General features: G+C 44.4%; 1 protein-coding gene across 3 annotated transcripts in view; it reads left to right on the top strand.

Annotated features, from left to right (window-relative positions):
• Positions 1-27,465, top strand: part of SH3PXD2A (SH3 and PX domains 2A) — a 258,575-nt gene that overhangs the window by 102,788 nt on the left and 128,322 nt on the right. For all 3 annotated transcript variants that reach the window (XM_074831206.1, XM_074831207.1, XM_074831205.1), the window contains exons 4-5: positions 6,391-6,467; positions 15,283-15,374. In XM_074831206.1, coding sequence (XP_074687307.1) covers positions 6,391-6,467; positions 15,283-15,374 — 169 coding nt within the window. The remainder of the gene's footprint in view (positions 1-6,390; positions 6,468-15,282; positions 15,375-27,465) is intronic.

Here is a 27,465-nt window from a genome sequence, read left to right as displayed (position 1 = left end):
TTTGTCCAGCTGTGCCTGGTGCTCGAATTCCCAAAGTCTGTGCTAGCAAAGCTGTTCTAGAGCTGATGCTGTTGTCCCTGGAGAATCGTAGTTGCCCCTACAGACAGTGGAAAACAGCCAGGTTCAGAGGTAGGAACCCTTTGCTGGTGGGGAACCCAGCCTCACCTCTTGCCTGTCTTTGGTTTCCCCTTATCAGTATTCACATAAGGGCCTATTCTGCTTATTACTTCTAATGGATGAAGATTTCTCTTCCTGGTGATATTCTTTTACACAAGCCATGTTATTTCCCATGCTTTATTGCTTCTTGGTGTTTTTTTTTAACATCGCAGCTTATGCACATCAAAAACAGGATCCAAGTGCAGAAGGACACCCTCCCCTTCATTGCCCATATCTCAGGGCAGTATTGTTAGTGCTTGTGTTGGCTTTCCTGGCTGCCCCATCTGTCTCCATCACCTCTTGTCACCTTCCATAGTAATTCCTGCTGATTAGCAAAGGCCTTTATCAACTGAGTCTCTTTGGCAGCCAAGTTCAGCCAACAGTTCTGACTTTGTCACGAGTTTCTACTTATTAAAAGCGTCCTTCCCCCTCCCACCAGTGGAAACACTATGAATCATTTCCCTCCCCTTTCTTTGTCAGAAGCAAATGCCATCAGTGTTAGGACCCTGGCACTGACTTTCTGACTCCAGGAAATAATGGACGAAACAATCCATGGAAACTGGGATACCCATGTAAAAGTAAGACATTCTTTTCTAAGGAACACACCTCTTTTTTGGCTGCTCTCAGATTGCCATCTGGTTGACAAGCATACATACTTCCATGAGAAATACAAAATTGTTCTTCTATCCCATGGTGTTGTGCTGTTGAATAATCTGTTTTACATTGCAAGGTGTTAGTGTGTATTTAAGTGATCGATTTGGGAGTTACGTTGTGTGACAGCTGCCTGAGAGTTTTGGGCAGGACCCTGAGGTGGATGTCACAGCTTAGATAGGTTGAAAGGCATTTGTGTCATACCTGGTTGTACATCTGTGCTTCTTCAGTGTATAAAAATAATAATAACAGCTATGTGTAAGAAGTAGAAGCCTTCATAAAAATACTTGAGTAGCCAGATGGTTTTAGTTACACTGGAGGAAGCTGCTTACCCCAAAAGGAGAACCTGTAACTTCATGAGGGCTAAATTCTTTACACTTTTTTACTGATGCAATCTCAATGTAACTGCAAAAAGAGTCTGACCTCATCTCATAAGCAGACTCTGTCTCTGAGAAGTTGATCTTAGGTTGAACACATTGCTTGGCAATATATACATACAGACGTGGTACCTCCCAGGTTCTCAAGTAGAGAGGAGAGAACCAACAGCACAGTAACAAGAACATGAAGAGGCAGAAACAGGAGCTTTTCCCTGCTCTTAGGAGACAGCTGACTGACAGAGCCTCCACAGCTGGAGCTTCTGTAGTCAGAGGCAGCACATGTCTCTTTTAAACATAGATCAGATGAGACATTGGAGTATTTTTAATGCACCCATTAATCTTCAGGCTGTCCACTGTTGAATATTTATCCTATGGCTTGCTTCATGTACTGCCCCTTGAAGTGTGGTGACAGTACTTGAGTAGATTAAATGTGAATATGCATTTGACCATTGTCCCTTTGAGAGTGGGTTTGGGCTCTTCCTAACCTCTGACAGATGATCCTGGCATGAAACAACTGGTGACCTTAGACCAACCTGTCACCCAGATGTCCCTTGAAAGGAGACTCAAGCTCAGCAATCAGAGAATAAGAGCAAGAAGTGGATCTGTTCTCTGGTAGATTTGTAAAGGAGCTAAACAGCAATTTCCCTGCCTCGCTGTTGCCCCTGCCACAGCTCCCACTCACTGCTGGCTCCAAAGAGCAGCAAAGCTGGCAACTCGGGACTGAGCCGCTGTGGTGGTCATGCAGACATCTCCAGAAGGTGTCAAGGCCTAGATATGCAGCACATCTCCTTGACAGTGAAAGGTGTGATTACGAGATTTGTTTCAGAGCTTAGAGTTTACAAACCACTAGTCCATGGTAGTAGGTGCTGTGGCAGCTGGCATCTGCTGTGATTGAAGGGTCTGTACAGCTTATGTCCCCCTCCCTTGAAGAGGAAAGACTGGATTCTCCTGCTTGGCATCCCCTCAGGGACTTCCAGTGCTTCTCTGCCTAGTGATGCCCAGTGCTGTCCTGCCTTCAGACTGTGCTCCATAGTGTCACCAAGACCACCAGGAGCTGGGCTTCTTCTCTGCATGAACCACGTCCTTGACTATTACAAAGCATTAGGCTGTAGAGCCTTCTCGTCTGTTAAGCACAGACCTGTAGGCTAATGGGAGGAGCAGAGAGTTGGGGTGCTTTTAAGCCTGTTTGTTCTTGGGATCCATGACACTTGTTACAATCTGTGCTACTCTTAAGTATGGGGTTATGCAGGAATAATGTGATATTCAGAGGATACCTTTAAGCTTGCAGAATCAGCAGCTGCCAGATAGACAGTCTCCTGCATAGCTTTATTATTCCCACTTTGTGCACCCACTGTGTATACAGGAGGAAACTGAGGTCTTGTGGGAGAAGAGGTGTGTGGTCGTGGAATTAAAGACTACATTTATATATACAGAGGGATGAAGGGATGACTTAAGATGCCCCTACAATGCTAAACCTGATACTTTGCCTCTTATCCACATTAATTTCCTAGGAATAATATTTTCTTTAAAGAAAAAAGGATAAAAATAAATATTGTTATCCTGCATTAGCAGCAGGACTGGAGCCCTGTGTCTTCCCCACGTCTTTCTTTCCCAGTGCTGCAGTCCTCGGAGTCCTTCCTAACATGCCAGACCTCCCTTGGCCCGGTCTAAGCCTGGCACATTGGTGAATGAAATATTTTCATGAGGCAGCACCATCCCGTGTAGCCTATAGCTTCCCATCTGAGTCCGAGACAGACTTCCCGTTTACTTCCTAGCTGGGCTGCAGCATGGTTAAAAAGCTGCTCGTCCTTCTGTAAAATGGGGGTGTAGTGCCTGAGGAGGCTTAAAAGAGCTGCAGTAAAATCCAGGAGAGAGGAAGCAGCACTGTATGTACTCACACAGGAGTATATCCCTTCCTTAGAGATGTGGAAACTACCCAGAGGAAAAAGCCAAGCGGCACATAAACCACTACTCCTGCCTGGGCTGTCCTACATTTACTGGCCACCCCGGGACTTCCCCACTTCACATTAGCACTGCATGAAATGCTCCTTTCCACTGGCGTTCTGAGGGCTCCTCGTTGGCTCTTACGTGTCCCTACTGCTTGGCTGTCTGCCTGCTCTTCATTTCTTTATGGTGACCAAACCTACCTCGTTAGGCAAAGCTTTCCATTAAGGGGGTCTGTGTCCAGTGCACACACTTGAAGAGTGTAAAGAGTTACAGTGTGTGTCTCTTGGACTATCTGCCTTTTCCAGTCCCATGGGACCTCTCCTGCTTTTGGAGGAAGATTGGTAGAAATGGGGGAAAGTAGTAGTAACTCGTACTGGATCTGCAGTGGTTCCTGCTGGTCAGTTGTGGCAGCTTTGGCTCAGCTTCTGTCAGCACAGTCTGTCTTCCCAGAAGAGGGGAGGAGCTAGGCATTTTGGAAGTTGTCCCTTCTTAGAGGTGTTTCTGTACCTCTGGCAATGAGAATTCTCTGCCTGAGGACCCCCAGGATTTGTGAGGAGGTCCCTCCTTCCTGCCCACCAGAACTGGATGTGCTTGCGGAGTGTCCTTGTTTTTCTTCTTGCTTTTATCTTTGTTGACTGCTACTCCATGGTGCTCTAAACTACTCAACCTTCTCCAGATCTCAGTTTTGAATACCATACTGGACTGGGCAGCTACAGATATTGCCCACAGCCCTCATCAAGCCTTTTCCAGCTTCCAATAGCAAAGGGAAAATCTTCCTTTTTCTGAAGGGATAAAAATGGAAGCACCTTCTGGGCTTTGCTTCGTCCTAACGCCACAGTCATCCTGATATTTTCCATCTCCATTTAAGGACTGAATTAAGACTCATCATATCCTGGGGTCTTTTTTGTACTCTGTGTTTAATATAACGTTCTTTATTATATTTATCTTGTTTCTTATGTTTGAGTCTTTCATTTATTATGTTACTTTGAAGACTGGGCCTCCCTGTAAACTGTCTTTTTAGGAAAGCTGAATTGCATTTACAGGAGATCTTTAATGTGTTTAAGTCTTTGGTTTCTTTATGTTTTTATATGGTCACCAGTTCGACTTTCGACTCATGGCTTGAACTGAAAACAGGAAAGCCAGAAAGTGAGAATGTTTCCAAAATGTTGCTTTCTCTTCTCAGTATATTTATAAAACTTGCAGAGAAATACCAAGATCTCCTACACCAGCATTTCTGGAGCACTGAGAAAGGAACTAGTCTTTTCTCTACAGCTAACCCCTTGCCCCCCAAAAAAGTGGTTTACTGCAGTTAAGCAGTACAAGTACAATGTGATCCTGGAGGCTATTAGAAATAATAAATGTTTTGGAAGTGCAGGTATTTCTCCCCATTTCCAGACACAGAAGCAGGAAAGCAGCAAGGTTTTGGTGTGTCCAAAGTTGTTTGGTGCAGGGAGATGGAAGTGCCACCTTCCTTCTCCAGCAGCCTTTGGCTAAATCGCTCAAACTCAGATGAACATGTCAGACACCTATTGAAGATTTCCTTTGTGCTCTGTGACTGCGTGCCATCACGTCCTACAGGGATGGCTCAGCACCAGCTTTGTAATGAGATAACCACAGGGAACCCAGAGAGATAAATTTATGGCACTAGGAAATTACTTTACCTCACAGGACAAACTGTTTTGCTGCCAGAATTGGGGATGGAGGTAAACCACTTTCTCCTGTCTGAAACAAAAGGCCTTAACACCTTCCAGATTAGCAGCTATGGAGGAAAAGGCAACCAAAAGGGGCAGAGTCTGGGAGGGTTTAGAGCCTCTGCTACTAGACTGTTAAAGGCTGCTGTTTCATTAACCTCTCAGCTTGTGTAATCATGACAGAATCAAAGCCACATATTCAGATTTTGGATCTGATTTCATTTCCTATTCCATTTTCTTATCCCATGGTCTATGGATGAGTATCTTATTTGCCTGTTGGCAGAAGAAGTTTGGAGCAGGGGGTGGTATATATGTCAGTGGTTTTTTTATGTAGACATTTCATGCACTAAATAATGCTGGCAGATACTGTTTTCTTCCACCACAAGGAGAACGTATAATTTATTCTTGTCTCATTTCATTAAAAGAAATACAGCACAAAAGAAAAAGGGAAGAAAACCACCAAAAAAGGATATGAAGATATAATCCCTTCTAGCCAAAAAAATACCAACTCTATGACATCCTTGTGTGGGGGGAAACTCAGCTCCTAGATTATTTTGATAAACTTTGTTACAATCAGTTTCACACAAAACCCGGTCGTTTATTTAATCTTAACTGCTTGCAGAAATGTCATCCAGTAAGGACACTGAGGTTATTTTTTTTTTTTCACTTTCAAAAAAAGAGAGTTTGTTTACTTTTCTTCTATTATTTGGTTTCCCTCTGTAGATTTACAAGGGCTCTGTCACCAACAGCCTTGTATTTGCTCGAGAGCTGACTGTGTGGTTTGTCTGCCTGCAAGGGCAGAAGCATCTGCAGTGGGAGGCAGCTGAGTGGGCAGGCATGGGGTGTAGATGGAGCCTGCATCCCACTCCAGCGATGCTTGCTGCACTGCCAGCATGGATGTGCCAAAGCAGCCCCGAAGTAGAAGGGAGTCATAACATGGTGTCGGTCCGTTCCAGGATAACGCCATCACTAAAAGGGAACCAAAAGTTTTTTGTGTTAAGTACAGGATGAAATCAGAAAAACTCCCTCTGCCCCATGAGTCACAGTGGTCCCCTTTCAGTGGCTCATACAAGCAGGACTTTGGTGACAGTTACTGAGGTTTCACAGAGCTGCTGTGCCTGTGGTAGTTGTTGGCTGTGTGCTGCATCTCCTGTGCAAACTTAAGACCAGCAGCATCCAGCTGCAAGAAGTGCCATGCATGCTTCTCTAATAGGTATTGCCCTGCGTCCCTCTGCTGCCTGCCCCACAGCATGTTTCTGTGCAGTTTGCTCCAAGGGCAGGAGCGGATCTGCTGCTCACACCTCCTCCGAGTGTGCCGTCCCATCTGTCTTGTAGCAATGTAGTGTCACAGTCACAAAAAGCTGCTGCTGTGCAAATCTCTCCTGTACTGGGACTCCTCTGATGGGGACAAAATGGGGTTGCAGAGCTCAGCCACCGGGGCTGCTGACAGCTGTGGTTGGAGCCAGGGATGAAACCTCATCTGCTGACCTTTCTGCTCGGTGCTGTTGTGCTACCCTGCATGGCGGACGATGCCCCTAACTCTCCCCTTTCATCTGTTCCCTCCTCAGGCAAGATCCTGTTCCGGAGGAGCCATGTCCGAGACGTAGCTGTGAAGAGGCTGAAGCCCATCGACGAGTATTGCAGGGTAAGAGCTCTGGGGAAGGTGTCTGGCAGCCCTGCTGCCTGGGGGCTCACAGCCCCCCAGCGCTGGGCTTTCCTGATGGATACTAGAGAGCTTCATCTGTGTTGTGTCCATCATAAGGAAGGATGGTCCTTACCAAACACCACCAAGACTAACAGTGCAGGTGAAAACAGTCCGCTGTTTGCTCCCAGGGTCCTCTCAGCATTTTACTCTGCAAACTTTATGCACCAGGTTGGTGCCTCCTTTACTCAGTAAAGGCCGTAAGCCTCCTCTGCCCAAAATGTGGATTTTATTTCTACTTCAGCCTCAATGAATGCAGGAGTTGAACAAGCAGAGAGGCATGACTAAGATGGTGTTTTCTTCTGTTCCCTGCCCATCTGTCCCCCAGTGCTGCACGAGGGACAGTGCCGGCTGGGGCAGCACTGGGGGTGGGCCGGTGGCCTCCAGGAGTGCTTTACCTTGATGAGTGAAAGACTGGAAATGTATTGCAGGACAGAAAAGCGTGGCTGAGTTGAGAAGAAGGTTAAGTCACCTAATCTTTCCTTCCTAGCTTAGAGTTTATGATTTTATGATAATTAATCCTCTGAAAGTAGATTAAAAGTCGTTTCTAAGCAAGGCAGATACTCAGTTTTTGTAGAGTTACCGAGCGCGTCAGTCAGTACATAATTTAAACCCCAGACTTCCTCTCTTATTTCCTGTGGGGTTTTCTTTCCGTTTTTAGAAAGGCAGAGGAGCAGGTGGAGGGGAAAAAATACATTCCCAAGAACTTCTCCAGTCAGACATTTGCTCATCCAAAATTGGGAGCAGATCGCCGAAGTGCCTGAGGCATGCTGCAGGGGGGGCAGTGAAACCCATGCCATCTGCACCCCCCGGGTGAGGAAACTGCAATTAAAGTCTTATCTCATGAGATCAGTCTTTCTTGTGTGACAATTAATGCACTGTCTTCCTGCCAGTGGCCAAAGATCTTTAAAATATGTAGGGTCTTACTGCATCCCCAGCCGCCCTCCTTCAGACAGGAACTGCTTGCGACAGGAGCGGTGAGGGCTGATGTCAGGGTTCACCCAGCAGATGCGTGGTGGGAAAAGTGGTGATTTATGCCGGGGGCAGCTGCTTCTCTGGGACCCCTTTGTCTGCACCCCAGACAGACCCGACCTGACCTGGCTGGGCCTGCTGGCGCCCTGCTGCTCACGGCCAAGGGATATGTTGTGGTGTCGGCCGCTGGCATGTTCGTTGACACCATGGCACTGTGATTGTCACCCTCCTCCTCACTTCCTATTTTCTCTCCTAGAGAAATCTGGCTCGGTTCACAGAATCATAGCATGGTTTCGCTCTGGTTCAGATGATATGGGGCAGATGCCTAGCTTGGAGACATTGCCTAAAGCCAAGCTGTTTACTTAACCTGTTTATTAATAGGTGCTGCTTTTATGAGCATAGACCCAGCCATGTTGTGTTAGCCCAGTTTCCCCCAGGCCAGTATTTCCCACCTCCAGCAGCAGCCACAGTGGTGCCCAGCAATGTGCATGACAAACCTATAGTGACTTCTCCAGAATATTATCCCAGTTTCCAGTGATCTCTGGCTCAGAAGTTTCTTGTGCCTGATGTAGTGTCTTTATTTCATTTGCAGTTTACTGTAATTTGTATTTAATTTGCCTCTGCATGTCACGGTAGAAGATGTTTAAATCTGGATAGCATTGGAGAGTGAGGCTCATAGTCACTGAAAAGCAGGCATTGCATCTCATGTCTTTGTGAGTGCTTCAAGAGAGCTACATCCTCCTTAGTGTCTTTCTGCATGGGTTGTCAGGTCTTTAAGGAAAGAAGGCCCTGGCTAACTCATCCACCCCCCTTGGGATGTCCCTTTCTCGCCACCTTTGCTGAAGGTCACCACTTACAAGGTTTCTGGGAACATGACCTTCATAACCTTACTGTAATCTTTCCATCCCTATGTGAAGTTAACCACAAATGACAAAAAGCTGTGAACTGGGAATGGAAAATTAGGTGGTGAGTCTAAACCAGAGTGGCCACAGGGTCTCTCTCCATTTAGCTGGAACTACAGAGAAAACCTGAGTGACTCGCTTAGCTCTGATGCTAACTTCTGGAGTGCTGAAGTGAAATGCAATGAATCCCCTCTTGGTGTAAGAAGGGAAAACGTTAGGGTTTTTTTTTTTTTTTTCTAGTAAAATAATATTACTCACTACTGTTTCCTACTGTGTAGCAGCTACTGGTGCATATGCGTGACTTGAGAGCGGGATCATGCCCACCTCTTTGGAAGTGTTAGCGGTTTTTTGCATTTCTTCCCCTGTGCAGTGGATGTTTTGACTCTTTAGAGAATTGTATAGAACTGTAGAGCAAGAACATCATTTTGACAAGTTCAGTCCTGCTTCTATAAAAGACTGCAAAGCTTATGGCCCATGCTAGTCCTAAAATGAGTAGGCAGACAACATGCTTAATTTTGAAAAATTTAGAGAATTATGCTGGAATGATGTGGGTGAAGTTGATGGAGAAAATCTGACTTGGGATAATAAAATGAATAAATGAGACAATAAACCCTTGTCTACTGGAATCTGTGAGGAAGCAGAGGAGGGAGGCAGGTTCAGATGCAAAATTTGTGGTAATTTTTTTGCCAGATGAGGATTCTCCATCCATTTCACCTGCCCTGGAAAAACAAAGCACAGATGGGCCCTGACAAATGGGCGGTGCAAATGTTCGACCATTTGTTGTTTTGGTTTTGCAGACTGTCTCTGACAGAGCGTGGTGATTTGCATGGCTGAGAAGCAGGTCTGACTTCTGCTGTTTGGATGTGTTGTGGTTCCTGCACTGGGCACAGTAGCAGTGACAGGCAGAGGCTGTCAGAGAGTTTGTGGGGATACTTGGCCATAAGGGGAGGTCTGCAAAATGTTCTGTATCAGGGGCAAGAGCCCTCTGGACCCTACAGCACAGGCCTCCTGACCCCTCATGCCTGGGTGATTGTTCATTGCATTGTACCAACTTAGGGAAATGCCATCACAGAGGTAATTAGGCCAGTGTTTTTGCTAAGGCCACAAGGAACTTTAAAGTTGCAATGAAAAACAGAGGACTAGGACACACAGGGGAAGATTTTCAGGACTTTTCTCATCTGTAAGGGTGAAAGTACAGAGTCTGGATGTCCTTACTGGTAATCTGAGCGAGTTACCAAACAAACTGCATTTTGCCAGTAAATATATGCTGCCCACTGGAATTAGTATGTCTGGATGATTTCTCTCTTAACTGTAGGCTTGGAATTAGTTTAGTGTGATTTAAGGTCTTCTGGGCTCATTGGGCCTGGTTTTATTAATTTATTTATGAGTTTTTGCCAATGTGAAAGAAAGAACAACTTCATAGCCTTGCCTTGCCAGGGGCATTTTATTTATTAAGCTTTTCATCTCCCAAACACACCTCTGGTGTGTGCTTGTCCGGTATGTACCATCCTGTATTGAAGAAGGACCTCTCAGGTTGGTGGTTCACAAAACCACCGCTCTCTCCCTATGCAGCCCTCTGGGAAGACTCAGGACAGCATTTGCAGACTTGCACCTTTGTGCATGTTGGTCCTAATTGAGGGAAGCGCGTTTGTGCAGGGAAGCTGTTAAGATGTCAAGTCCTACTGTCATATACAGTGCCCTGAATTTGTCACATGCCTTTATGCTGTCCCAGCTGGCGGTGGATTTAAGTAGAGGCTTACAAGCTTTTCTGTAGTGAGGCTTGAGTACACAAATGCATGCCACCTAAATAAGAATTAAATGAGCAAGTCACATCAGTGCCAGGAAATGTTGGTCATTCTTTTATTAATGTCCACAGTTTGAGAGACCACACTTCAAAAACGTAATTACCTCCCTCTTGGTCTCTCAGCCCTGCCTCTCTTTCAGGGTTTAATCCTTGAACCTGTCAAGACAGACACACAGATGGTTCAGTCTCTATCAATTGTAGAACTAAGCTAGTGCTGATTGAAGATGGAGTGGAGTAATAGTTAGTCCTGGTTAAGAATGAAAGAGTTTAAATGAAAAACTTTCAAACTTTATCTGTCATTTCTTAATCTAAATTTCAGAATCCTGATGTGTTTAGACCAGTTACAGTGATGAGAGTTAATTATTTGCAATGCCTCTCAGCACCTGGAGTAGAGTCTCTCTTTCCATTGACTTACGGTACTTTCATGCCAGAGGACCAGAACTATGTACCACTTATTTCCAAAACTCTGCACACTCTTTTTCTCCTTCCCTCAGCTCTTTATTTATTCCTACATCTCCTCACTTCTCCAGCCTGAGTCACTACCATGTACTCTTCATCCATGTCTCTGACACTCAGTGTTTGCAGTCAGACCTCCACACTTCAGTGCTTTGGGTTCCAACCTCCACACTTCAGTGCTTTGTCTGGAGTTACTTGAGGCTCTCAAAATGGAAAGTGTTTTCACATAAGTGAAACAATTTATTTCTCTGTTCTGAGAATTGAACTATTTTAATTGCACCTTCCCCCTTGCTGGACTCATTGTCATTCCCAAATGTCTGGCACTAATGACTAAACTTAAAGTGATAAACAATTGAGAACAGCATACTTAATATGAAAAGTCTGGGAGTCCTAACCATGCAGTACTGTCAGCTGTCTGTGTATTTGTGTGCAGAGCTGGGATTAACCCCACTGAACATTAGGGATCCAAGAGCAATATATTTGAACTCCCTCAATGGGCTGTGGAGAGATACAGTCAATGATTCACCTCACCCAGAGCTAGACGTAGGTGGTGGGGTAGACAGAGCAGCCCTGAAGGTGCTGGTCTTTCTCTAGCAATTATACAAGTTGATAGACGAGTGTGACCAGTCCCCCATTTTATACATATAAAGTTCAGCAGGATGAATATCATTCTGTGTGTATATACACGCACGCCTACACGTGCGCTGTATATCTCTACATATACATGTCTGTGCATCTGTTTTTTATAAATGTATCTGCCTAAATGCAACACACAGCAGCACTCAGTGCATCCTTACAAGTACCTGCATGGTTTTATAGCCACGTGCATGTATTTTGTGAAGCCTTTGAGCCTGTAGTCCCATGGAGCGGTCTACACTTCATGTAACCTTAAGCAATGAACCCCTGCCAGTGCCTGGTGCTCTCTTTGCTTCCAATGCCATGTGCGGCGTGCAGCAGCCTGCCTGTAGATGAGCTGGTGCTGTGTGAGTAGCTGGCCATCCCCAGTGCCAAGGGCTGCTTGCTCACGTCCTGCCTGACGTTACAGATTTTTTAATAGCTTTTCGAATCATCCACTCCATGAGACTGTCTGAAACCTGTAATATAGAGAGACAGACATCCTTACAGGCTGAAATAACACATAAAAGCATATCTTCTAAGGAGCATGTGAGGTCTGAGCAGTGCACGTCCGCCTTTGCATGCTGAGCAAGGAAACATGCTATTACTGATAATACTCGGTGGTTGTGCAAGGCTGAATTCTGCTTACTGGCACTTTTTATCTGTCACCTTTCCTGTGCAAATTCCTTGCTGTTTCTGGATGCTTGCTGTTTGCAACTGTGTGCATTTACTTCTGGTTTGCACATCCTAGGAAGACTGTCACTTCCTTGTCCTTTCCATCCTTTTACCATCTGTTTTCCTCTTTTTCTTTACCCTTCTTTCCTTGACCCTGCAGTCTTTCCTTCAGGCTGTTGCAGCTCTGCCCTGGAACTATCTTGCTGGAAATGCCAGAAACTTGCATTTTCCCCTTGCAGTGACAGCTGTGTCCCTCATCTCCTCAATGCACTTCTTGTTCGCTCGCTGAAATTGCATTGGATTTGGCTTGCTCCTGAGTGGATGTTGTGTGTTTGCTGAAGAGTCATTTGTTTTCAGAACAGCATTGCTGCTCCCTGCCACTGTCCAAAATCAATAGACCCACTCTGCCTGGTTTTACACCCTCATTTGCACTTTCTGACCCTTTCTTAATGTTTCTTATGGCTTTTTAGGGTTTTGTTCCTTAACAAAAACAAGTAAAAATTGACTGGCTGCAGACTTTACACCTGAGCTCCCCAAAAAACATGTGATGGCAAGTTACTACCTGGTGGATTTCATTCCACCTCTGTGCGCAGGGCTGAAAATTGCAGCACTTTGGGCAGTGATTCAGAAGCAGGAAAGCCAGCCCTGCCCTAGGGTGGGAAGGTGGATGGCTGGGTGTAGAAAAGGCTTTGATTTTTATCCACTGCCTGCAAAAGCCTGGAGTCACGGAGGTGCTTTTCAGTTATCCCTCTTCAGCCCGGCAGGACCTCAGTGATCCTGGAGATTTCCAGGAAGCGGACCACTAGTTCAGGGAGTTCAGATTTCCTAAAGCTTCCCTTAATTTAGAAACACAATTCTCCATGGCATCTTGGTAGGATTTGTGTTCCTCCATCACTGAAAACCCACTTTTTGTGCTTTAGCTCAGTATGGACATCTATAGCCTGGTTTTTGGGAAGGGTGAACACCTGCAACCTGTAGGGAAGTGGTGGCTCTTTGAGAAGGCATCTGATTTCCAGGACCCCCTGCGATAGGTATAACTTGGGTATTTGTGTTTCTCTAGTAATGATACATATCATTTGCAGTGCTTGCTCTTGCCCCACTGACTGCACAAGATCAAGCCCTTTGAGATTTCAAAACACATTGTAGATATTAAATATCTGAGCCTCATAACCTTTCTGTGGATTAGGTAAGTGTTATTGCTCAGCATTGTAAATGGGTAACTGAAGATATATCCCTGCTGAATTTGATGGAAAGAGGTTAAGTAACCTGCCCAAACTGAGAAGGGCGTTAGTAATAGAGCCATCACTAAATCTCAGCCCCATCCACTGTTGGTTAGACAGCATTACTTCTCTATGTAAGTCTGCCTCCTGCTTGAGATGCAGATGAATAAAACGTGCTTTAATGTTGTCTGTGTCCTTGCTAGACTGTGCTGGCAATGCCTTTCTCTTTCAACATGCTGTGATTGTTACTATACCCAGGCAGTTCCTGACTGCACAGTGTTAGTCCTGATTTGCCAGCTAGATGCATGTGCTTATGCACACTAGGAATAAGGACAGAGAACTCACACCTGTGTTAAGCTTTTAGGCAAGATTGAGTGGATAGCGGTGGGGACCAGAGCATCCTTCATTCAGATTAAAGCACTTGAGTTCTCCACCTGTTATGTTTCATCCTGTGTTAGTGCAGCAGTAGTGCTCTGTATGTATGCCCCGGCACTTGGAACTGCCAGCCTGTTGCCCAGCTTCTGCATCTGATGCTGCTTCCTTATTGTGAGGTAACTTTTTCTGCCCTATAGTGCAGTCTGACATGACCAAAGGCCAGGGCCTCATTCTTCACAGGCCTGCTAATATCAAATGGTTTTTCATTGTGTTTTTTATGACATCCCTCCACCAGGGAAGGGGGAGCTCTAGGTGGAGCACTTGGCTTTGAATTTCAGGCCACCTCAAAACAAGACCCTGTCATCTAATAATGAAGACTTGCAGTTTCAGAGCAGGATTTTTTCATTTTTCAGCTCTTTTCCTTCATCCCGAAGCAGGAGTGGTCTTGGAAACAAATCTGGCCACTTCTAAAGCCTGGTTAAAAACAACTGTGAGGGTAACCAACTGCCCTGTCCTGCCTTCATGCTTCATGCATGGGCCTTCTGGTGTGTCTGACCAAGATCAATCAGATGTCTCATGGGTTAGTATAACCAGTTTGCCCTAATGCACCTTCATTTAGCTCTGGTGCAGTTTTTCATCTGTCTTTCAAGATTGTTTGTCCTACTTTCAATTAGCAGAAGAGCCAGACAATCTCATTTTGTCAAACAGGTTTACAGCACCTCTAAGAAGCTTGGTCTGTATTTACCTGTGGCCTATTTTCAGTGTAACTTAGCACAGGAGGAGGTGAACTCCAGCCTCTTTTCCTCTCCTGCTGGTCATTTCTGGAGGCAATCTCAGAGTCATGTCACTTAGAGCTGCTATCCCGTCGTTGTGGGCTGGGGACAGCTTTTTGGCCTCTTTTGGCACCATCAAGCTCTGGATTCTGAGCAACGAATTTATAGCACATTTCTGCCTTGCATGCTTGTCTCATTGGTTTGAAGTCTCACTTTACAGTGCACTTCAACATAATGTGGTTGCTTCCCAAATTGTGCCTAACTATTGCTGAGTGCGACAAGCGCTGTGTACCTGTGCCTTGCAGAGTGCATGGACGTTGTTAGCCAGGATGTGCTGAGAAGCCTTCTTCATGCAGAAATAGCCTCTCTGCCTTTTTTTTCCCAGACACTTAATCAGACTTCCTTTCCTGTTAATTTAGGAGCAAATTGTTGTTTGGTTTGGGTTTTTTTTTTAGCGAACTCTGCTTTTTCTGTTGACAGTGCTTAATGGAAAGCTTTATGGAGCACATTAATCTGTTGTATTAGTGGGTGTTGAGTCTGTAGGTTTTCACTGCTTGAATTTGTGTGCGTTCACATAAAGCCTGTAAGTCCTAACCACGTTGTTTGAGGTGCTGTGCAAACATGTCACGGAGACTGTCCCAGCCACAGAACACTTACCTACTCAGTGTTACGGTTTTGCACATGCGGACCAAATTCTGATCTTCTACACATGGCAAAAAGATTACATTGGCTGGCTCTTAAGAACCATTGCTTGTCTCAGTTCATTGCATCTTAATTGACATTTGCAGCCAAGACATGCTATTTACTTTCTTCTCAGGTAAGTAGCCAGGCATGATGCTTTCCTTTTGTAGTACCATCCCCCTGCCAGGACTGTTTTGCCTCCTCTTGCTTGGTAGTTTAGATGTTTGGGGCCATGTTTTGAACTTGTCTTTTCTAAGTGCTTCTCCCTCCTGTTTTGTTTCGCAGGCGCTGGTTCGACTTCCTCCTCACATTTCACAGTGCGATGAAGTCTTCAGGTTCTTCGAGGCTCGCCCAGAAGACCTTAACCCTCCAAAAGAGTAAGTGCTGTGATGGATTTCCAGTGCTGCTCAGTTCATTTTGATTAGCTGGAAGGGAAAGGTAATTTGGTTTTATTACTGCTGTAGGTGTGGGAACGGATTTTGTAGCTTTCAAGCACTACCTAGAAAATGCCCAGCAATTACGTACAACCAAGTCGGGTGTGTGGAGGATAGGGGAGTCAAGCAACCCTCAGACACAATTTTCAGCCATCCTCCGCCCACCCTTGCATTGTTTCTTGCTGATAGTTCTAATGAGGGAACCTCCCCTGGCTTGTGGGTTTTACCTGATAATTATCACCAGAGAGTCATTTAGTTTCCAAAAGCATTGGCTCAGCAGCAGGGGGAAATCCTGCCAGTAAGCACTTGGCTCGTAATTACCAGCTGCTTCTTTAAATGTACTCCTGCCCAGAGATACTTAGTTATCTGAAGGGAGCAAGATTGTGGTCCAGATGCAAAATTGTCTCTGGAGAGTCTATTCTTTCTAATCAGGAAGGCGAGAAAAGGCTGGGAAAAGAGTTCCCATTGAACACCAAACAGAATCCTAGCCTTTACCTTGGAGCAGACAAGCTGATTCATGCTGATGCAGTCAGGGTTCAGAGGACTAATTTATCCAGGGAAAGCGTTGGCAGGAGGGTATTTACAAGCAACTGTGTTGCCTCGCCTGATATTTCCTTTTCTCCTTCATACCGAACAGGATATATTTTATTGTGCTCCGCAATAAGATTTTGACTTGGTCCCATTGTGTTTTGTGCTGCTTTGTTGCATGATTTGAAACTTGATTATAGGCTGTGTTACCGTCATATGCTTTCTCCAACATTTGCACAGCCCATTGGGTAAGGGGGAATGGATGTAAGTCTTCTGGGGTTTGGGCACTTCAGCACATGCAGATCTGTAGTTAGCAGAAACATTTGTATTGGCTTCAGCTGTCTGTTCCCGTGATGGTGTAGAGGAGAGAAACTTTGCTGTTTGATTTCCCAAACTTTTTCTCTTGCACATACGTGGTTTTATACAAGGGGATGTATTATCATTTGTACTAAACACACACCGCTAGCATAGCTGGAGAGCAAAGTCTTTTCTGTTTTTTGAATGAGAAAAAGAGTAGTTTTTAAATCAAAGGTCTGGAAGAAGCTGCTTTTGTTTTTTTTTTCTAGACAGCCTTGTTTTAGAAAAATGTCTGGGATGAATAAATATAGTTGCATGTTCATTGCTGAACACATATTGCAAACTTTTGAAACCATTGAAATCATTGCAGCAGGATATGCCTACACTCTGAGACCTGCTGACCATCACAATTTCCATGTAGAGTCTGTAAGAAGGTTTGCAAAGGTTGCTTGATCCCACAACACCTCTCTGATGCAAGGAGACATCCCCATGTGCCAAGCAGAAACAGACACCCAGAAGTGAGGTCCCCAGGGATCTCAAATGGACGTTGGGAGTCTGCTTTAAATGTGTTTTACACTCCTGTCTGCTTTCTGTACTGATACAGACCCTACGGCATTAGGCCTGAGTAAAACAGGGAATGGAGACCAAGGCCCACCCCTGGGCTGGCACTACCCCTTACAGCCTTCTTTCACTTTTGCTTCCTACAAGTTGTTGAGGGCCTTTTGCTGAGCTCCCTGCTCGACAGCGTTGCAACCATTTTCAAGTTATCCATTTGCTCCCCCCCCCAAAAACGACTAAATTTTTTCAGCCCAAGCCTTGCATCTTATTCCAACCTAGTAATAAGAGTGATTTATTTCTCTGGAAAATGTAGAGCAATAACCTGATTAAATCTCACTTCACTAATGTCTGCAAGACATTAATCTAGCTGGGTTTAAACAAATCCTACCTCGTCTTCTGTAAGCAAACAGATCTTAGGGAAGGTGTCTAAGGTTTCTGCTGGGAGCGCTTCACAAAAGATGTATTGTTGAATCTGAAGATTAGTCTCTACAAAAAGATGATGTAAAAGCCAACAGAAACATCTTAGTGTTTTTCTTCTGTGAACTAAGGGGGGAGGGAGGAGATCTGGGGCTCACTGGACCACTGTGTAGGGTCCAGGGGAAGGACACCTCCAGGGCGATTCTCAGCCTCAGCAGCCACTGCAGGAAGGAGCACAATCAGCCAGAGAAATCCCCGATTCATTCCCTCAGTTTGCTACTCTGTCAAGCCCCTCCACAAACAGTGAGCCAGCGGTGCCCAAGCCCTGTGAATTCAGTCTTCCCTGGACCTCATGGTCCATCATTCATCTCACTGGGAGTGGTAGGGATGTAGCCTCAGGGCGTGATCTAGACTAATTATTTTATCTATTTCTTCAGCTGCTTCTTTTAGCCCTCAGTGCAGAGGTGGTTCATATATTGAGGTATCAGCATGGACATGGCATTCAACTGTCTGGGTTAAAGAACAAACATTGCCAAGCGAGGGACTCAGCCACCAAAGGATGGCAGAATGGAGTTGCTTGTGCTGCTTCTGTCTGTGCACAATGAGATGGTCCTTAGTTTCGTGATCACCTGCTCTGTTTTTCTGCAGCAGATCACCCTAAGATAAAGCCTGAGCTAGAGTTTAATAAACTAATTTTCAGGAGTGTAGTCTTGATCCCATGGGCATTTGGGCTGTTGAGCCAAGAGAGTCCATCGAGTTATTGCATGTCCACAGAGCAGTGACTGAGCATGTGCTCCCAGCCAGAAAAAATATGGAAGCTTAAACTTGGAGGGAGGAGACACAAAAACTCACAGCTGGGTTGTGCGGAGAGGTATCCACACCCTTAATTGCTGAGCCATGACTCGCGATGATGCACATGCGGTAATTTATGTATTACTGCAGTAATTTAGCTGCAAAGCTGTGTCCTTCACTTCTGTTCCTATTGTCCTGAAAGAAACCAACATTTCCCTGTAGTCCCTTAGGCACTTTTACAAATGTGTTCCTGGCTTCTTCCTTATAACTCTTCATCCGCCCTACCCTTGCCTCCTCCCTGCTTCTGTGTACTGTCCTCTCCGGGTTATGCCATGTTTGGCTTCCAGGCTGCTCCCTACAGGGTCATTTCCTACTGCTGCTGTGCTCTGATTGCCTGCAGTGCTGAGCAGCATGCAATCCAGCTATAATAAAAGCTGGGCTTTCCCCACACTGCTATAATCCAGCCAATTTGTTCGGTTGGATTCCCAGCTTAGGTTTTCTGTTTCCTGTTTTGATGATGGTCCAGGCTTTCGAGTTCTGTGACAATAGGCAGAAAGTATTCCTTTCAGCCCCATTAAACCTCTTCTGGGTACAGCAGCTTACGGGCAGATAGCTGGAGAGAAATGTCTCAAGAAATCGCAGCGTTTGAACTGGCTGACAGTTTCCTCTGAGTCTGCTCCTGCCGGTGGAGCTAGCTCCAGGTCAGATAGTTCCCAACAGCAGGCTTCCTTCATACTGCATGGGAGAGACCAGAGGAGGACACTAAATCCCTCCATGGGATTGTCTGGGAGCTCTCTCAGACGGTTTCGCATGCGGCCTTTGCAGGGGAGCCGGCACGCACTGGAGACACTGAGGTGCAAGGCAGGGTTTGGAGCTCCAGTGCCAGTGTTCCCAGGGCAGCCGCTTCTGCTGCTCTCGCCCTGCTCTGCTGATGAGCTGCAGAGAAAGCAAGCTTCAAACCATCAACTCTGGTACAGGAGGAGCAGTTTTCAACTGCTTAGGTTTGCAATATGTGAAATTTTAGTGTTTGAGCAAATGCATATATGTATAGGCAAATGACTGGGCTTGTGTCTTTCGCCATGCCCATGTAAAGACCAGATCCTGCATTGCTATGGGAAAAGATACTGTAAGATAAGAGGGAAATGCATTTTTATTTATCTATTATTCCAGGTTAAAACACCATGTCACTGAAAGCCATTCATTTACTGGGTACTTCTGTTAATAATTATAATTACTGATAACTAAGCCAGAGGTGGATTGATTTCAGACTTCTACTGGGGATTTAAATTCAAGGCTGAGGTCAGGCCAGGGCTCATAGTCAACACACAAAATCTCAGAAACCATTTTTTTAATGATTCTTTTTTACTAGAAATAACAGAAGTACCCAAAGAGTAGGATTAATCAATTAGACATTGCATATGGTCCACTGCTCTTAGGGCTTTTTTGCAGTTAGGTTCAAAATATCACAGCCAGACCACTCATGTAAAGAGTTTACTTCTTCTTTCTGGGTCTGGAACCAGTCTAGAAAGCGGATCAAGAGCCAAGGATTCAGTTCTCCAGTACTCCCCCTGCAGAAGTGCATGCAGGCTCAAACGATATTTCTGTCTAAACCACCACTAATAGTATTAACAACTGAATTTAAAGCAGTGTCCACTATCTGAGAATATTTTTCCTGTAAGAATCATAAAACAATTTTCAAAAAATATGCAAATCCAGGAAAACTAGGGAACTTACTAGGTATACAGCATAGTATTATGAGGGTTGATGCAGAAAATAGACTTAATGCTGAAGGTGCCTTTACTGAAGAACAGAAATCCTTTATTGTGGTCTGTAGACATGAGATTTACTGATTGTATCTCTATCATGTAAATACTGGTGTAACACTCGGATACTCAGATGCCAGGCAGCCACCATAAAATGAAAGCTGGATTCTCCCTTTATTCTTCACATATTAACAAAATTCTGATAAGGAAACTGGAAAGAAGTTGCCAGGGTAATGCAGTGACCATATTAAGGAAGCATGCTTTAGTTTATGAGTCTACCAGTGCTAAAGCACAGTTCCCTAATACGCTTTTCCTATCATATGCATGACTCTGTTTACATACAACTATTTCTGTTTCCCAAATGTAGTCTGATCTGTCCTGCAATAACAATTCAATTGCCTATTGGTAGAGGAGGAAATTTTTTCATCTATAAAATATCTATATTTATTCTGATTTGTTTGATATTATGCAAATACTTTCTCTTATATTTCATCCCTTATATTTCATCCCTTTAGAATTGTGTTTCCCAACAGGTAAGATAGGTGAGTCTCCAAGCAGATGCGCTATGAGGAAGTTGTCATTCTTCTTTTTTTTTTGTGGTTGCTCTTTGTTACAGGACTTACAGTACAGATAATTTGCACATCATTTAGGAATGTGGTCAGCACATTTACAGCAGTTGGTGTTACAGTCTGCACTTGGCAGTGGTATTGTGACTGCTCAATGCATGCATTTTATTAGGGAAATTCATTCCACTTGAGAGATGTAGAATGGAAATTAATTTCCGTAAGAAATGCAAAATGAGAAAAAGTTTTATTTTTATGTGATTTATCAGCTGGGAAGTAAATTGTAAAACACAGAGTGGGAAAAGCTCTGAATAGACACGGTGGCAGGATAAGTCAGTTAAGATCCACTGTTCTGAAGGGAAGAAAACGTTAGTATTTTCAAAGAATGACTTAATCAGCTTCACTGAGGTTTAGGTAGCTAAGGATGCAAACCTATTAGGGCTGAGTTTGCCAAGAGCCTTGCTTGGCTACTCCTAATTAGTCATCCAGCTCTCACTGATTTCAGCAGGAATTAGGTCCCATGGCTGTTTGAGCATCTGAGTGCAGTAGAGCACCTGTGTTTTCTTTTTCAAACGTGCCTGTTCTAGGGCTGTATTTACTAGAAATATTTGGCCTCAACACCTAAATTTGTTGTGAAAATGGTTTTTCAGCTTCTAAATCATAGAAGTGCTTAACAGTATCCTGCTCATAGTGTGGGACTGTCATTAATCTGTGGCTGAGAGGTCAGTCAGCCGTGTGCCCCAGAACTAGAGGAGTGAAGTGTGGCTGATTCCCATTGTGCCCCCTCTGACCCGGAGAGCTGGAGCTCAGTCTCTGGGTCCCAGCCGTTGTCAGATGGCGCTCCAGATACCCCGACAGTGTACACTGCCTTTCATCAATGCCTATTATCATGATCTTTGGGAAGGTCTCGCTTGGAGATTGTTATCTTAAATAAACTAAGCCAATGCAGGGATGGAGGAGTCTCTAGGAATGGAAGAAAAGGAAATAACAGATGCATTATTTGTCCTCTTCTTTAGTTTCACATGGGACTTTCCCTTTTGTTTGCAACATATAAACGATTTGGGGGATATTGAAATTTGCTACTGGCTGCAGCGTTGGTGATACCAGCATATAGCTCAGCCTTCCTAGAGAAGATTTGAATCTTTTTGCTACTCATCCAGAAAATGAAAAAAGAAATTATATGTAGATAAATATCAAACAAACCTGGGGGAAAACAGAAAACATGTTAAATGAAATAGGTTCAGCAACCACAAAAAAAGATGTAGAAGAATGGCTGTTGAAACAGCATATGTTACTGCTGTTACCATACAGCAAGAGCTTTTATTCCTTGCCTTGTATATCACATTTGGGTTTGCTTGTGCTTTGTAGGTCTGACTGTGAAAGGACACGGGGCTGAGAGGAGCAAAGATAGTTTAATGTACTGACACTTGGGACTGGCGGCCAAGTGTACAGAAATAGCTTTTGCCTGGATTGGTTATGAGCAGGCTGCAGAGTTTAAAAATGGCATGCTGTCACGGGCACAGGGTGGATTAAGAATAACCAGACTTACCCGAAATCCATCTGAATGTGACCAAGATCAGAGCCTTGCCGTCACGCTGCTGCTTTAGCGGTGGCACCGGACACTGCCTTGCTGGGCCCAAACACAACGGTAGTGTCAGTGCTAGTAAAAGTTTACTGTTTATGAGCACAAGTTCAAGACTTTTTTTTTTTTTCTTTCTCTGTAGAAGAGCTGGGACTGAAGAGGTATTTTGAAATGCAGAGATGTTGCCTTTAGAAAAAGCCTGTCGGCTCGAGGGCCTTTTTCCTGTCCAGTAATTTTTGTTCATATCCTAAAGAAACAATCACTGCTGATAATTTGCCAATACCTATTTTGTAGATTACAAAGTAATAGTTTGCTTAATGTTTAACTTAACCCATAAAATTCCTTCCTTCTGGAGAAGTTTAGTGGTTAATGCAGTGGATTGAGAAATCTGCTCCTTACTGTCTCATTGATTTATTTTGTGGTGTTGGAAAGGCCTCTTACACTCCTGGCTGTATCTGCAGTATGATTGCAGAGGTATGGTTTCAGAGATTTGCTAAGAGGATTTGATTCTGGTACAGAGACCCCATTCCTTCTATAATATAATTCTAGAAATGACCGGTTAGAAAAATAATTTGTTTTTAAAATCATCAGTCAGCGTTGGAAGAAACATTACTTCCAAAAATCTGTCATGAAAGCCTGTTCTGCTGGTGCTTCTATATGCAAAACCAGCTAGGCAGTCAAAAGAACAAATTTATTCATCTGGCAGTGGGTGAAACCTGTTCTAATGAGGCAGGATTGGAGCAGAACCAAAATAACTGGATTCAGAGGTTATCAAGCTTGTTGTGAAGGATTTGGGGCACCCATTATCCTTGAGCCCTCATTTCTAGAAATGTTTGGCTCAGTCCCACAGGATCTTCTGAGAGTCTCTGCTTAAAGACTGGCAATGCTTGGTTTGACACCCCAGAATAGGGCCAGCCCATAGGGTTGAATCACCCATGCTGGTAAACACAAAAGAGATCTTTAGGTCCACGAAAAAGAGAAGCATCCAGTCCTGCTGTGCTTTGTGGATAAGCCTGGAACTGAGGAAAGGAAGAGGGATGGGGACTTCCTCTTCTTATCTGGATTTCTTGTTCTGGGGAGCCCCTGCTAGCAGGTTAATTGCACACGCTGAGATATCTGTCACTGTTGACTCATGACCTGCCAGGCAGAGGGAGATGGGGTGGACTTTTCTTTTCACTAACATCACAGAATTGAATATAGCCTGTCTTGTCCTCTGTGTGTCATGTCTCTGAAAAACAAGAATAGACAGCTTATGTTGCCAATATAATTGTATAATGCAGCTTGTCATTGCTATGTCTATGTTTAATATGGTCGCACTATTGTTTAACGAAGATCTTTTTCCACTCTGAAGAGGAGGGTACTAGGGCCAAACATGCTCAATAGGGTGTTTGCTGCCAGGGTGATAAATTATCCCCCAGTGGTGCCTGGGGTCAGACGGGACTTTTCAGAGCTCTGCGCTTCCTATTGTTGATCACTATGTAATTTTGACTTTGCTTATCTGGAGAGTCCCATTATTTTTAATGCTGTTGAGGATCAGTAGCCTCGCTGGTTATAAAAAGAGCATTTTTCCCATGTACATGTGCCTAGTGCAAACCTATATGCGATTCTGAACTGGTTGGGGACAAGGTAAGACATCCCATTGCATTTGGTAGGGTTTTACCAGACTGGACTATATGTTACAAGGGAAGGCATTGCTTAAAATGTGTTTTAATGCTGTTGACTACAAGCCAGGTGGAACTGACATCTCACACTTATTTAAGGTGGAGCATCTCTGTCTAAACACTGGGAAGTAGAGGTGATGTTCCTCAGTAAACAGGACTTTGAACTCTGAGAGTCTCTGGTACTGCCCTTAGCATCCAGCAGTTGCCACTGAAGAGAGAAGAGGAAGCCTTAGCAATCAAAGAGTTTACCTGAACAACAGGTAAAGCAAGCCAGGTCTCTCTGGAGAGCCACAGCCTCCTGCTTTGACTTAGGAGGAGAGCTGGGCTTCCTTTCTGGCTTGGCTGTATCATAACAGCATGTTAGACAATTACTTTTCGGTGCACCTGGCTTCATCTGTTCACCCCATGCCACCAAAGGATTTGTGCTGGAAATCAATTTCAGTACATACACAGGGCTTGGTGTTTGGTGTCCACAGAGTTTTGCATTCAGCTCCCAATGCTGTTACTGTTTAAAATCTTACTTGTAGCAAGCCTGGAAAGAAAAAAACATTTGTGGCAGTAGGGAACTGTCCCCTGGCATGCTTCATGTGTCCAAGATGATCAGTTTTGCTCTGTCCTTCTGTCTCTTGAGGAATGGGGTGCCTTCTTTAGGACTTAGGATGTATAAAAAATACCAGACCTCAAGTGTCTCTGGCTGTAAGAGACAGAGTGATCTATTGGTAGATTCATTTCCACCCTTTCCATCTTCTTGACTGATCTGCAGCTGACTGTCTTTCATGCGTGCTGTTCCCAGAAACACAAGCAGAGGATCAAATAACAACATGTTTTGACTCCAAACTCTGGAGTGACTTATCATGTTATCAAAGCTTTTGATTTAATTGAAATTTCACAGATAACCCTAGACCTGCTTTTAAGTGCAGACTCAAGTGCAGTGGGAATTCAATTAAAACCCTCCCCCTGCCTTTTAATGCTTGCATTTTGTTTGGGAGGTTTATGGAAGGGATTTGCTACTGCTTATCTCTAGCTAGAGCTGTGTGTCTGGGTTCAAAGATACCCTTTGTCTTTGGGCCACTTTCTTTTTCCAGTTATGCCAGAGTTTGATTGGAACAACCCTGCTGACAGTAATGGACTATTCGAAATGTACACTGATGTAAGGATTGCAGAATTTGTTGTGTTAAAATTAAAATTCTTTCCTTGTTTCCATTCACATCTCTTAAAACAACTGGCCTAAGCTCAGGAAAGATGTTCGTTTAAACAGACCTGGGATATATTCTGAATAGAGGATTGACTGTGGCTTTGCAATACTTTAGTTTAATCTAATAAATGCTGGCTATTTGCTGGATCCTTGCAAGCTGTATTTGCTTCCCAGCTCCAAGGAGTTTTAATAGCCACTCCAGCAATGCTGACTGCAGTGCACTGTGGTGAACCTCAGAACATTGTATATGTCTGATTACATTTGCTTTCAATTACAGTCTTGTGGGTTTGAAAAATCAGAGCAGTTCAGGCTCATTTGGGAACCACCGCAAAAAATCACTAGTAACCTGAGATACCTAGTGCTTGAAAATATAAAAGAAGAAGAAAATGTTGAATATTGAGGGCCAGAAAATGTCTATTTTGCTTTATGAGAAGAGACCCATTGCAACAACTGTGGGGTTAGGACAGCAGGGGCACCATATCTAACAGATAAACCTTTTCCTTTCCTATCCAAGCATGCTGGGAATGAAGTGTGAATGACTCATACCAGAGACAGCATTCATCAGAGACTTGAAGCTGTCCTGGTTCACTAGTAAATTAGCAATGTTGCCATCTTTGCTGCTCCCTATTGGATAGGTTGCTGGTCTGTCCTTTTTCTAATGATTAGAACCTCACCAATGTTGTCCTCTCTTGTCACAGGGGAGCTGTAGAGTTCTTGAGGATGTTAAGATTGTATTAATCTTCTTATTTCCATCAAAATGCAGTATTTTGTGGAGGTGTTGGTTATCCTCTAAATCTGGCTGAAAGAAGAGCTTTCTTTTTATGAAAATGTTTTACCAAAAATTGCTCTCTCAGTTCCTGTCGAAATGTGGTCCCAAAACCCGGAATTTGGATAGTTTTCATCAGCCCTACTGAGCAGCGGGACGGCTGTAGAGTGAACAGGCATGTACAGAGACATCCATCAGATGACTTTGCAGGTGACCCCTTCTGCAATGGTGTTCAGGTCTCTGGGTGCTGCGTGGCTGGGACTTGATCTGTCATTTTTTATACTGTAGTGTGTCTGGTCCTGCCTACTTAATGCCTCACTCTTCCAGCAGGCAGCTCTGGGAGAGCATCAGTCACGTAGCCGATCCCTTTCTCCCCTGCCAGCATCTGGCAAACAAAGAAAGGGCTCATGAACACATTAAAGAGCAAGCCCTGGTGCAACACTTGTTTAGGGCGTTACGAATACTTGCTAAGTAAAAGAGGTGCAGGAAGGGTTTCACTGTGAAAAATCCCAGCCACAGCGCTGTGACGCCAGCAATGGCACAGTGAATTTTCACCCCAGGTGACGAGAATGATTTCAACTATTTTGAACTTAGGACCAGAAGGTGCGGTGTAAGGCTGTCATCAACCCCCTGAGAACACAGGCAAATGCAAGCAAGGTACGCAGCCTGAGTAACTGGGGTAGCTTTTACTCTATAGTGGGGACCAGTACATGTTGCCAATGTTCTGCATTTCTTCCTACAGGATGGGACACTTCAGCAATACAGCTCCTAAATTTGGGGAAGCGTGTGGGTAACAAAACTGAGTGCTTTCCTTTTTGTGGTCCCAATAATAAGGTTCTTCAGCTTGCACATGACCTCTGCAGTCTCTGTAGCCAGTAACCTGGGTGCTGAGGCATCTTGCTGGGTCTGGATTCATTCCTTCACCCCCATACATATCTTTATAGTGAAGCTAAGGGCCAGGGGCAACTAGAGAAAGTTGCAAGAGTCATTCACATCCCTGCAAACAGCTTTAAACTCTTCCAGCAAGAGGTCAGTGGAAAAGTATCTTATTGTTTGCCGGGTCGTCTCAATGCACAAAGCAGGGCTCTGTTGAACGCACACTAACAATGTTATTAATGTTCATGATGCATCAGTGTCATCCCCTGGGGGGAGGAGGAACCCAAGGCGGCTGAATTGCACAGGCCATACCAGCTAATGAGATGCTCTTGTTGCCAGGCCTGACAAATAAGCTTCTGTTAATCTTCATTGTTACCGTTTTCATGCTCATCTGTGTGTTCGGGAGGGGGTGGTTTTACGGATGCTTGGCTGAGGGATGGCAGGGTGACCCACACTAGCTAATGAGCAGGCTCCAAAGGTGAGCTGGGACTTTAAGAAGAGGCAGACATTCAGCAGGGGAGAAAGCCTTGAATCCTTTCAATAAAGTAGTATGTTGGAGTGAGTAGTTGCAAGAAGTAGGAGTTCTGCAGAGGACAGAGATAAAAGGAGGCTTTCAGGCAGGAGAGAGGATTCCTGCCTTTTCCAGATGTAGCATTTGCATTTGGAGAAGGAGAACTGCCAAAAGGCCAGGCTGATGAAGGATGCTTTGTGGTGCTTCCAGCCTATGAAAAAATGCAGTACTTTGAAAGTTAGGTGCTTTTGGATTATTAGGCAAGGGATGAAATAGGCATCGTAAGAGGAGTCGCATTCCCCCTCTTCTTATGGAGGACTGGTCTCCAGTGCATTATAGAATTACTACCTTTTTTTCTTCCTTTTTTGTCTACTTTCTCTTAAGGCTTTTTTAAAAATACACTCTTGCCTCAATCATTCAGCATCCTCATAAATCAGAAAATTTTGTCCGTGCGGATTTATGACACGTGGTTTATATTTAATTTTTTTGTTGACAGGCATATAAACTACTGAGCCCTGGTTTACT

The sequence above is a fragment of the Strix aluco genome, chromosome 7, assembly GCF_031877795.1.
Source record: "Strix aluco isolate bStrAlu1 chromosome 7, bStrAlu1.hap1, whole genome shotgun sequence".
NCBI classification, from domain to species: Eukaryota; Metazoa; Chordata; class Aves; order Strigiformes; family Strigidae; genus Strix; species Strix aluco.
Note: the sequence above shows the minus strand (reverse complement) of the source record. Positions and strands in the feature narration are given on the sequence as shown.